The sequence below is a fragment of the Anolis sagrei genome, chromosome 2 (genome assembly GCF_037176765.1).
Source record: "Anolis sagrei isolate rAnoSag1 chromosome 2, rAnoSag1.mat, whole genome shotgun sequence".
NCBI lineage: Eukaryota > Metazoa > Chordata > Lepidosauria > Squamata > Dactyloidae > Anolis > Anolis sagrei.
Genome location: NC_090022.1, coordinates 6,903,010 through 6,914,536, shown reverse-complemented (window position 1 = coordinate 6,914,536; position 11,527 = coordinate 6,903,010). Strand labels below are relative to the sequence as shown.

The 11,527-nt window shown below is 44.1% G+C and overlaps 1 protein-coding gene across 1 annotated transcript; it reads left to right on the top strand.

Annotated features, from left to right (window-relative positions):
- Positions 1–2,741: 2,741 nt before the first annotated feature.
- Positions 2,742–10,091, top strand: LOC132765321 (oocyte zinc finger protein XlCOF6-like). The gene is made up of 3 exons (XM_060759610.2): positions 2,742–2,931; positions 4,712–5,231; positions 7,410–10,091. The coding sequence occupies exons 2-3, from the start codon at positions 4,808–4,810 to the stop codon at positions 8,216–8,218; spliced, it is 1,233 nt and encodes a 410-aa protein (XP_060615593.2). The 5' UTR covers positions 2,742–2,931; positions 4,712–4,807; the 3' UTR covers positions 8,219–10,091.
- Positions 10,092–11,527: the final 1,436 nt, after the last annotated feature.

The following is an 11,527-nucleotide window of genomic DNA, read 5'->3' as shown; positions in this document are numbered from 1 at the left end:
AGAGGAAATTCCTTCCTTCTCTGGTTTAAAACTGGCTTCTCCGGCTTGAGCCGAGGCCAGGGACCAGAGGCCAGGGACCAGAAGCAGGGAAAAGCTGAATCATGTCCGACTCACTTCATGAGTCGTAACAAAAATGGCGGAAAAAACTTCGGAAGGGCAAAGGGACTTCCGGTTTTCTTTAAAAGTTCAAAATCATTTCCAAAAGATAATTTTTCTAACTTTATTCTGAATAATTACGATTTTGTCTGGACCTAACCATGCCTATTTCCCTTCTTTGAATGATGGGTGAAAGGCATGAGACTTGTTCATCTCAGAAGAACCTAAAAGAAGCATCGAGTCCTTCTACTTTCTTTGCCAATAATAATAATAATAATAATAATAATAATAATAATAATAATAACAACAACAACTTTATTTATATACCGCTCTATTTCCCTGAGGGGGACTCAGGGTGGTTTCCAAATAACATCACCTAAGCATACAGAGTAAACAGCATAACATAAAATTAGCAAAACAACATAAGGATAAAATTACCACAATAACACATATACTAAACATAATCCTGCCTGTTCAGAGCAATTAAAAGGCTGGGCCAAGGCTAGTGCAAACTCAAAATAAGAAGGGACCGGGAATTAAGTACAGTGCCAAAGCAGGCTAACAGCAATAGCAGGTACGGGTATGTGGTTGCTCGTTTCCAAGGCCTATTAGAGAGATGACCGGGGTAATAGGTAGGAAGTATAATGCCATATTCAACAATGTTTGGGACTGGGCTAGAATTGGTCATTCTAAAATTTATTTATTTATTGGCTATATTTATATACTGCCCCTCTCAGCCCATAGGCGACTCAGGGCTTGTTGAAAGGCTTGTTGAAGCCACCAGGTCTTCAAGTCAAGGCACTGCTTCTAGCTTTTTTGTATGTGTCTATGGCAGTGGCTCCCAACCTTTGGGCCTCCAAGTGTTTTGGACTTCAACTCCCACAAATCCCAGCCAGCTTACCAGCTGTTAGGAACTGTGGGAGCTGAAGTCCACAACACCTAGAGGCCCAAGGTTGGGAACCAATGCTCTATGAGGAAATGGGGCATTGGGGCTTTTGACTCTCCATGGTATGGCCCTCAATTTATCCAAGAGTCGTGTGAAAATCCATAACTTCGGCCTCAAAATCTGCCCTTAAATAATTCAATAAGTCAATTTATCTATGAGTATATAGGGGAAATATGGCAAGGAAGAAAATACCATATTTCATTGCATAATAGTCACACTTTTTCCCACGAAAAAAGAAGGTGCGACTATTATGTGAAGAAAAAAATCTGGGGGGTTTTGTGTGTGTGTGTGTGAGTGTGTTTTAAATGACATACCTTAGCTCCAAATTGGGAGGAAGAGAAGGGAAGATTCAGAGAAACGCTCACACGGGTCAAAAGCCATTCAGATGCTTGGAAAGTGGCACGGCCGGTAGGAATAGCACAGGGCTTCCTTTACATCGCATAAGTCAATGCGGTGAAAATGATCCTATATCTGTACAAACTATATAAGGAGCACACAACTCCCATGTTACATCTGTTTGCTGCCTGTTTGCTACAGAGCACAGAGCAAGATACGGAGTTGAGACTGCTCTGGTCACCTTCATGGATGATTATGGATGATCTTCTTGACACTGACATGGGATTTGTGTTCCTGTTGGGGCTTCTGGATATCTTAGCAGCATTCAGTACCATCAACCATGGTATCCTCGTGGGATTTGGGAATTGGAATCTTTCGGGGGTTGGGGATGAAGTTCCACGGAGAAATGAAGTTCAACGGGGACAAATGCAAGATACTCCACTTAGGCAGGAAAAAAGGAAATGCAAAGATACAGAATTGGGAATGATGATGCCTGGCTCGAGAGGAAGACGTGTGAAAAAGATCTTGGAGTCCTCATGGACAGCAAGTTAAACATGAGCCATCAATGTGATGTGGTGGCAAAAAAAAGCCAATGGGATTTTGGCCTGCATCAATAGGAGCATAGTGTCTAGGTCCAGGGAAGTCATGCTCCCCATGCTCTATTCTGTCTTGGTTAGACCACACCTGGAATATTGTGTCCAATTCTGAGCACCACAATTGAAGAGAGATGTTGACAAGCTGGAATGTGTCCAGAGGAGGGCGACTAAAACGATCAAGGGTCTGGAGAACAAGCCCTATGAGGAGCGGCTTAAGGAGTTGGGCATGTTTAGCCTGAAGAAGAGAAGGATGAGGTAAGTCACAGGGAGGAGGGAGCAAGCTTCCTTTCTGCTTCCTTGGAGACTAGGGACGCAATGGAACAATGGCTTCAAACTACAAGAGGGGAGATTCCACCTGAACATGAGGAAGAACTTCCTGACTGTGAGAGCCGTTCAGCAGTGGAACTCTCTGCCCCGGAGTGTGGTGAAGGCTCCTTTTTAGGAGGCTTTGAAGCAGAGGCTGGATGGCCATCTATCGGGAGTGGTTTGAATGCAATCTTCCTGCTTCTTGGCAGAATGGGGCTGGACTAGATGGCCCATGAGGTCTCTTCCACCTCTAGGATTCTATAAGAAGCACAATGGCTGGGCTTCCCCTTTTGAGTGCCCTCTTTGATTGCAGTCAAAGTGTTAGTGTGTTCTGTTTTTGCTGCTCCAGAAAGAGTTAAAATGACAGAGTGTGCAGCCCTAGGGAAGAGGGGAGGGAACCCTCAACGTCACTTCCGGGGATGCCCCACTCAATCAGAAGGTGGAGAGAAAGAAGCACATTGGCAGGAGTTCTTCCGTCAACAAATGACGCAAGACTAGGAGGGCGCCGCTGATTGGTCAAAGAGGGAGAGGGGGCGTGGCCAGCAAAGACAAGGAAGGAGTTCTTTTTCCAAACTGGGGGAAGAGGAGAGCTGGAAGGAAGGAAGGTAATGTGTTGCCTGCAGTGTCGTTACTAGGAACTAGTTCCTTTTGGTAAGTTAGGGTGCAGTTTGAATGTTGTGGTGTCCTAGAAGATGTAGTTTGGTGAGTAGAAGGAGGCCCAAGACCTTGTAGACACCACAACTCCCAGGACTCCCTAGCACTCAGCCAGGGCAGTGGAAGTGGTATCAAACCGGTTTAATTCTGCCATGTAGATGCACTCTCAAGTTGCATTTCTCAAGCCTGCTTAATCATCATTAAGGCAGGAATGGATCGTATTCATACTGTATATAAAATTAGATGAAATAGTTGTTCTAGGACTTGTTGGAGCATGTAAGAAATCAATTAGTGTGTGTCAATTAGAGAATAATAGAATCAAAGAGTTGGAAGAGACCTCATGGGCCATCCAGTCCAACCCCATTCTGCCAAGAAGCAGGAATATTGCATTCAAATCACCCCTGACAGATGGCCATCCAGCATCTGCTTAAAAGCTTCCAAAGAAGAAGCCTCCACCACACTCCGGGGCAGAGAGTTCCACTGCTGAACTCATGTTCTGATGGAATCTCCTCTCTTGTAGTTTGAAGCCATTGTTCTGCGTCCTAGTCTCCAAGGAAGCAGAAAATAAGCTTGCTCCCTCCTCCCTGTGACTTCCTCTCACATATTTATACATGGCTATCATATCTCCTCTCAGCCTTGTCTTCTTCAGGCTAAACATGCCCAGCTCCTTAAGCCGCTCCTCATAGGGCTTGTTCTCCAGACCCTGGAGAACAAAAATTGTAAAATAAGATGCACAAAGCTGATTGGTTGGGCTATGTCCGGGGAGCTGGCTGAGCCTGGGACTTTTGGATACTGTTGCATATTTCAGGCTTGAGCTTTGCAGGTGCTTGCAGGGAAGCCTAGTGAAGCAGCAGAGAGAGACAGTTTAGAGCAGGGGTCCTCAAACTTTTTAAACAGAGGGCCAGGTCACAGTCCCTCAACCTCTTGGAGGGCCGGATTATAATTTGAAAAAAGCACGAATGTATTCCTATGCCCACAGAACATATCTTATTTGCAGTGCAAAACAAACACTTTAAAACAATACAATAATTAAAATGAAGAACAATTTTAACAAATATAAACGTATTAGTATTTGAGTGGGAAGTGTGGGCCTGCTTTTGAGATAGGGTTGTTGTTGTTGTTGTGTGCTTTCAAGTTGTTTCAGACTTAGGTTGACCCTGAGCAAGGGCTGGGTAAATGGCCTTGGAGGGCCTTATCCGGCCCCCGGGCCTTAGTTTGAGGATCTCTGGTTAAGAGTGTTCCCTTGCTTCATGAGCTGCTAGAGGAAGATTTTCCAAATGGATTGGTTGGACTATTCCCAGGGAGCTGGCTGAGCCTGGGACTTTTGGATACTGTTACATTTTTCAGGCTTGAGCTGTCCAGGTGAAGCAACAGAGACAGACAGTTTAGAGTGTGCTCTTGCTTCGTGAGCTGCTGGAAGAAGATTTTCCACATGGACAGAGAAAGACCATTTTAAATCTCTTGTCGATGCAACTGATCACATGATTGTAAATATGTTGTTCTGAATGAGGAGTAAACTATTTGTTCTTTATTGAGCATCTGTGTGGCATATTTTCCTTCTGTGGCAAGTCAGTGTGTGATCTGAACAAACGTGAACTATGCATGGTTTTCATTTAGTCACAGGACTCAAAGGAGGTGATGGTATCTGCGGATCCAGAGGGTTGATTGTAGTCACTTTTGGCCTTGGGTGTCCCTCTATCCTATAGAATGGACACAGTTTGACCCTGCTTTAACTGCCCTATTATATTGTGTTCTCATTTGTCACATTTCCCACCAGGGAGAAGATCCAGATAGAACAATAAGCCTCTGCTCATCCCAGCTTCAAAAGAGGACAATCCGTTGGCTTTGTGTGCTGTTGAATACCTCCTCCAACATGTTGGCGATCAAAGAGGAAGCAGGAGAAGACCTTGACGTCACCCCGGCAGGGAGTAGCAATGGCGGACCCTGGGGAATTGCTGGGGAGAAGACCCCCGAGGAGGACGCTCTTGGTCCTGATGTAAAGCCAGAGCAATGCAAAAAAGAACCAGGAGAAGACCTTGATGTCACTCCGGCTGGGAGAAGCGATGGCAGACCCTGGGGAATTGCTGGGGAGAAGACCCCCGAAGAGGATGCTCTTGGTCCTGATGTAAAGCCAGAGCAACGCAAAACAGACCCAGCAGGAGAGGCCAATGAGGTTGAGCCGGGCACCAAGCAGGGAGCACCCCTCCGGTGGGTGGTGAAGGAGGAGGGCAACGGGAGCGCAACGGTGCTGAGCGAAAACGAATTGAGCCTACATCCTCTTCATCCTTCTTTCTCAGGTATCCCTAAGCCTGTCATTTTCATCTCCTTTTCCCTAGGTTAAGGAGGGAGTATGGCTGAGTATGGTTTAGATTGGAGACAGAAAAGCATTTGTCGAATTTGATACAGATATAGGTTCAAGAGCTCCTCCTTTAATCATTTAGCTTCATTTTGATTGTTGTCCCTTACAGTAGTACTGCATATTACAGAAGGGCTCTATTCCAGTATCATAACAATAACAATAATATTAATAACCATAATAACAACAACAATAACAACACTTTATTTATATTCCACCCTATCTTACTAAGAGGACACAGGGCGGATCACAGTACACATACACGACAACCATTCAATACAGTTTTGGACAAACAGGACAGACAGAACTGAAAGGAGGTATGTTGTGATGACATCCAGGTTTTTGGCGCCTTGGAGGTTCTGCTCGAATCCAGACACAGGAGGATGCTGTTGCTCCATCCTCTGTGACAAAGTGCCATCAGGACTTCATGGAATACAATTTTTACATATACAGGCAATTCTCAAGTTATGAAAAAGATTCATAAAATATTCTGTGGGTTTGTTCTTAAGTATGTAAGTCAGAACAGGTAAATTCTAATGTACCTCCAACCTATCTATCTATCTATCTATCTATTAATATATCATCAATGTATCTATATGTAGTTCCCCCTTTTTATCACCAGGGACCACTTTGATTTTTGTTGTTGTTGTTGTTAGCAGGGACCACAAGGCTCAAGAATAATAAACTGTTATTCTAAAAAAAACTTTAATCAAAAATTTAACATATATTCATTAAACTTAATAGTAACATGAATTAAGAGTACTATTATAATATTAAAAAGGAAAATTTAAATATAAATTTAAATTTGGTTTGCATCCATGTGAGCTTTGAGGTTACGTCTTCTTTACAAGTTGAGTAATACTACGGCTAATACTATTGCTGAAGGAAGCAGGAAGGAAAGAGAACGGAAAGGGAAGCGAGGGAAGGAAGGAACAAGGAAGGAGGGAGAGAAGCAAGAAGGGATGGAGGGTTGGAGAGAGGGAAGGAAGCGAGGAAGGAGGGAGAGGAGGAAGGAAGAAAAGAAGGAGGGAAGCAAGGAGGGAGGCAAGGAAGAAAGGGAAGAGACTGAGGGAGGGAAAGAGGAAGGGAAGGAAGGAAGGAAGGAAGGAAGGAAGGAAGGAAGGAAAGAAAGAAAGAAGGAAGAGAGCTAGGAAGGAATGAGGGAGAGGAGGAAAAACGCAAGGAAGCAAGGAAAGCTAGGAGGGAGGCAAGGAAGAAAGGGAGGAAGGCATGGGACTGATGGAGGGAGGGAGTAAGGGAAACAGAAGTGAAGGAAGGGAACAAAGGAGGAGGGAGGCAAGGAAGAAAGGAGTTGTAGTTTGGCACAGAACAACTCTGGGAGTTGTAGTTTGGCACAGAACAATCACACTTCAATAGAGAAGGTTCTTGTAACACTACAACTCCCAAGAGTCCACGACATTGCACCATGGCAGTTGAAGTGGTGTCGAAGAAGGAGGGAAGTAATGAGGGAGGCAAGGAAGAAAGGGAAGAGACTGAGGGAGGGAAAGAGGAAGGGAGGGAGGGAGGGAGGGAGGGAGGGAGGGAAGGAAGGAAGGAAGGAAGGAAGGAAGGAAGGAAAGAAAGAAAGAAAGAAAGAAAGAAAGAAAGAAGGAAGGAAGAGAGCAAGGAAGGAATGAGGGAGAGGAGGAAAAAAGGAAGGAAGCAAGGAAAGCAAGGAGGGAGGCATGGGACTGATGGAGGGGGGGAGTAAGGGAAAGAGAAGGGAAGGAAGGGAACAAAGAAGAAGGAGGGAGGCAAGGAAGAAAGGGAGGAAGGGAGCAAGGAAGGAGAAGGGAGAAAAGAAGGAAGAGAGAGAGAGGAAGGGAAAGAAGGAAACGAGGACGAGTGGGACTAAGGGAGGAAATTGAACTATCCTGGCTTGGTGCGATGGCATCAATGCTGTGTAATTCTGGGAGTTGTAGTTTGGCAAGGAACAATCACACTTCAACAGAGGAGGTCCTTGTAACACTACAACTCCCAAGAGTCCACGACATCGAACCATGGCAGTTGAAGTGGTGTCAAAGAGCAGTCATTCTCCAAGTTTTAGGAAGGGGGCTGAAGCCAGAGGCAGTGATGTAACCTTTCACTATTGAAATATTCCTTTTACTTTATGTTCCAGGGAAAGATGGGCACCTTGATATGCAGAAAGGAACCAACACAGGAGAGAAACCATATAAATGCCTGGAATGTGGAAAAACCTTCACTGAGAGGGCAAGCCTTCGAGCGCACAGAGTAATGCACACAATCAAAAAAATATGTAAGTGTGTAGAGTGTGGAAAAAGCTTCAGTGTGAGAGGAAACCGTGATGTGCATACAAAACTCCACACAGGAGAGATAGCATTTAAATGTGTGGAGTGTGGAAAGAGCCTCGGTGCGAAAGGGGAACTTAGTGTGCAGAGAAGAACCCACACAGGAGACAGACCATTCAAATGTCTGGAGTGTGAAAAGAGCTACAGTACGCAATGGAAACTGAATGAGCACAAAAAAACACACATGGGAGAAAAACCGCATAAATGTGTGGATTGTGGAAAATCCTTCACTGAGAGTTCAAGCCTTAAAGTGCACAGAAGAATCCACACAGGAGAGAAGCCATATACATGCCAGGAGTGTGGAAAGAGCTTCACGGTGAGAGGACACCTTACTGAGCATATAAGAACCCATACAGGAGAGAAACCATATAAATGTGTGGAGTGTGGAAAGGGCTGCGCTACGAGATGGAAACTTAATGAGCACAAAAGAACCCACACGGGAGAAAAACCGTATAAATGTTTGGATTGTGGAAAGACCTTCACTGGGAGTTCATACCTCAAAGTGCACAGAAGACTCCACACAGGAGAGAAACCATATAAATGTGCGAAATGTGGAAAGAGCTTCAGTGCAAGGACAAATTTTATTGTGCATGAAAGGACCCACATGAAAGAGAAATGATATAAATGCCTGGAGTGCAGAAAGAGCTTCCGTGAAAGAGGATGCCTTAATGTCCATACAAGGATCCACATGGGAGGGAAACCATATAAATATGTGGAAGAGTTTCAGTGTGAGAGGGAAACTTACTATACATGAAAGGACACACATGAAAGAGAAATCATACAAATACCTGGAGTGCGGAAAGAGCTTTTGCCAGAAATTAGGTCTTCTCTCCCACCAAAGAATCGACATAAGGAAACAAACCAAAACTCTTAGAGTGTGGAAGGAACTTTGCCTGAAGGTTTCCAGACACCAGATGTAGTTTTGGAATCAAGAAAGATAACCTATGTACACATAAATGTTGGTTAAAAACTCAACCCTGAAACCCTGAGAAGCTTATTCATTGAGCAGTGTGAGTAATGTACCTTAGAATCATAGAATCAAAGAATTGGAAGAGACCTCATGGGCTATCCAGTCCAACCCGCTGCAGGAATATTGCATTCAAATCACCCCTAACAGATGGCCATAGAGGCCTCTGTTTAAAAGCTTCCAAAGAAGGAGCCTCCACCACACTCCGTGGCAGAGAGTTCCACTGCTGAACGGCTCTCACAGTCAGGAAGTTCTTCCTCATGTTCAGATGGAATCTCCTCTCTTGTAGTTTGAAGCCATTGTTCCATTGCGTCCTAGTCTCCAGGGAAGCAGAAAACAAGCTTGCTCCCTCCTCCCTGTGTCTTCCTCTCACATATTTATACATGGCTATCTTATCTCCTCTCAGCCTTCTCTTCTTCAGGCTAAACATGCCCAGCTCCTTAAGCCACTCCTCATAGGGCTTGTTCTCCAGACCCTTGATCATTTTAGTCGCCCTCCTCAGGATACATTCCAGCTTGTCAATATCTCTCTTGAATTGGGGTGCCCAGAATTGGACACAATATTCCAGATATGGTCTAACCAAGGCAGAATAGAGCATGGGGAGCATGACTTCCCTAGATCTAGACACTAGGCTCCTATTGATGCAGGCCTAAATCCCATTGGCTTTTTTGGCACCACATCACATTGTTGGCTCATGTTTAACTTGTTGTCCACGAGTACTCCAAGATCTTTTTCACATGCCCTGCTCTCGAGCCAGGCATTGTCCCCCATTCGTATCTTTGCATTTCATTTTTCCTGCCGAAGTGGAGTATCTTGTCAAAACGCAATAATACTCCTTCTTTGAACAGATGGGTGAACAGCATGAGATTTGTCCATCTCGAAAGAACCTACACGAAGCATTGAGCCCTTCTACTTTATTTGCCAAGGCACTGCTTCTGGCTTTTTTGTATGTCTCGATGGGAAAATGGGAAAAGCACTAGCGCTTTTGCTCTCCATGGAATGGCCCTCTGTCATATGTTCCATAGTTGGTGGTGGTAGACCTGGCAGTTGGTGTTGGAAGGGTTAATGTAAGTCTTGGTTCTAAAGGGCTGAGTAGATTGTAAGTAACAGTTACAGGTAAAAGCAATTAAGGGTGGAGGTATGCAGGGGATAGGTTGCAGCTGGGTGTTACTCGATTTAAGGAGCTAACCTTGAGACTGATCTTTGGGAGAAAGATATCTTGCATTTTGGTGGTGGATGCTGCTGGTTTTTCCCCCGGGTCTTCTGGATTTTCGGTCTCTTGTAATCTTGGAACCTTGAACCTTTGGACTGGCTTTTGACTACAGTATAGACTCTTGATCCCTGGACTCTGTTATCGAACTCTCAGCGTTTGACCACTGGACTGGAACCTTTTGACTACGAAATTATTTTTGCTATCAGTTTTTGTTTATTCTGTAGCTGAGTGCTATCTTTGTGTTTTATATTTTGGTCTATTAAAACAGCCAGCAAGTAAGTGCTGTTTTAATTAAACTGTTTGATAAAACTGGGAGTTTGATTCATCTCTACCTAAATAAGGCAGAGCCCTGGCAACGTGACACCCTCGACTTATACTTGGGTCATATCAAAATCCATAACTTTGGCCTCAAAGCTGCCCCTGGCTTATACAATAACTCAAATTATCCATTATTATATAGGGGAAATATGATAAAGAAGAAATACAGTGTTTTATCACATAATAGTCACACTTCTTCCCATAAAAAAGAGATGCGACTATTATGTGAAGAAAAAACCTTGTGGGTTTTTTTGTGTGTTTTGTAAAATAAAAAAAATATAACAATTTAGCTCAAAAATGGAAGGAAGAGGAGGGATCTTCCTGAGAGAAATCCTACAAATGATTGAAGTGCCACAAGAGCTTCAGACCTGGCTTCCCATCTGAGGATCCACACTGGGGAGAAATTGTATGAATGCCTGAAGTGTGGAAAGCGTGTCAGCTATTGAAGCACCTTCTGTTGCCTTTTGGCTTTTTTGCATGTCCTGGTGGGAAAATGGTGGTAGGCAGTGGTGTAATGTGAAATAAACCATGTGTAGTTCACGTTTCATCAGTCCACACACTGTCTTGTCAGAGAAAGAAAATATGCCACATAGATTATCAATAAACAGAGGTGGCCCTAGGTAATTTTCAATAGTAAGCAAACAGTATTTTGGCGCCTCCCCCCCAACCAATCACTGATATATATTTTCTGTTCGTCGTGGGAGTTCTGTGTGCCATATTTGGTTCCATTCCATCATTTATATATCATTTGTGGAGTTCAGAAAGCTCTTTGATTGTAGGTAAACTATACATCCCCGTAACTACAACTTGCATATGTCAAGGTCTATTTTTCCCCAAGAGTGCCATAAGAGTGCCCCTGGGCAAAATCAACTATACTGCAAATGCTTACTTTGCGTAATGGCTTGAGCCGCCCCTGTCAATAAATAACAAGTAGTTTACTTTTCATAATTCAGAACCACCTATTTACAATCATGAGAACAATTGCATCGACTCCCATAATGTCCTTTTAGACAGATTTCAAATGGTTTTTCTTTGTCCATGTGGAATATATTCCCTCAGCAGTTCATGAAGCAAGAGCACACTCCAAACTGTCTCTCTCTGTCTCTCTGCAAGCACTTGCATAGCTCAAGCCTGAAAAATGTAACAGTAACCAAAAGTCCCAGGCTCAGCTAGCTCCCTGGCCAATCAGTTTCGTGCTTCTTATTTTACAGTTGATACACACACACACACTAACTGATTTCTTACATGCTCCAACATGGTATTGTAACGCATCTCCCCCTATGAACCATTGCGAAGATTAAGATCCTCCAGGGAGGCCCTGTTTTCCGTCCCGCCATTGTCACAGGCACGATTGGTGGGGATGAGAGACAGGGCCTTCTCGGTGATTGCTCCCTGGCTATGGAACTCCCTTCCCGGTGAGATCAGATTGA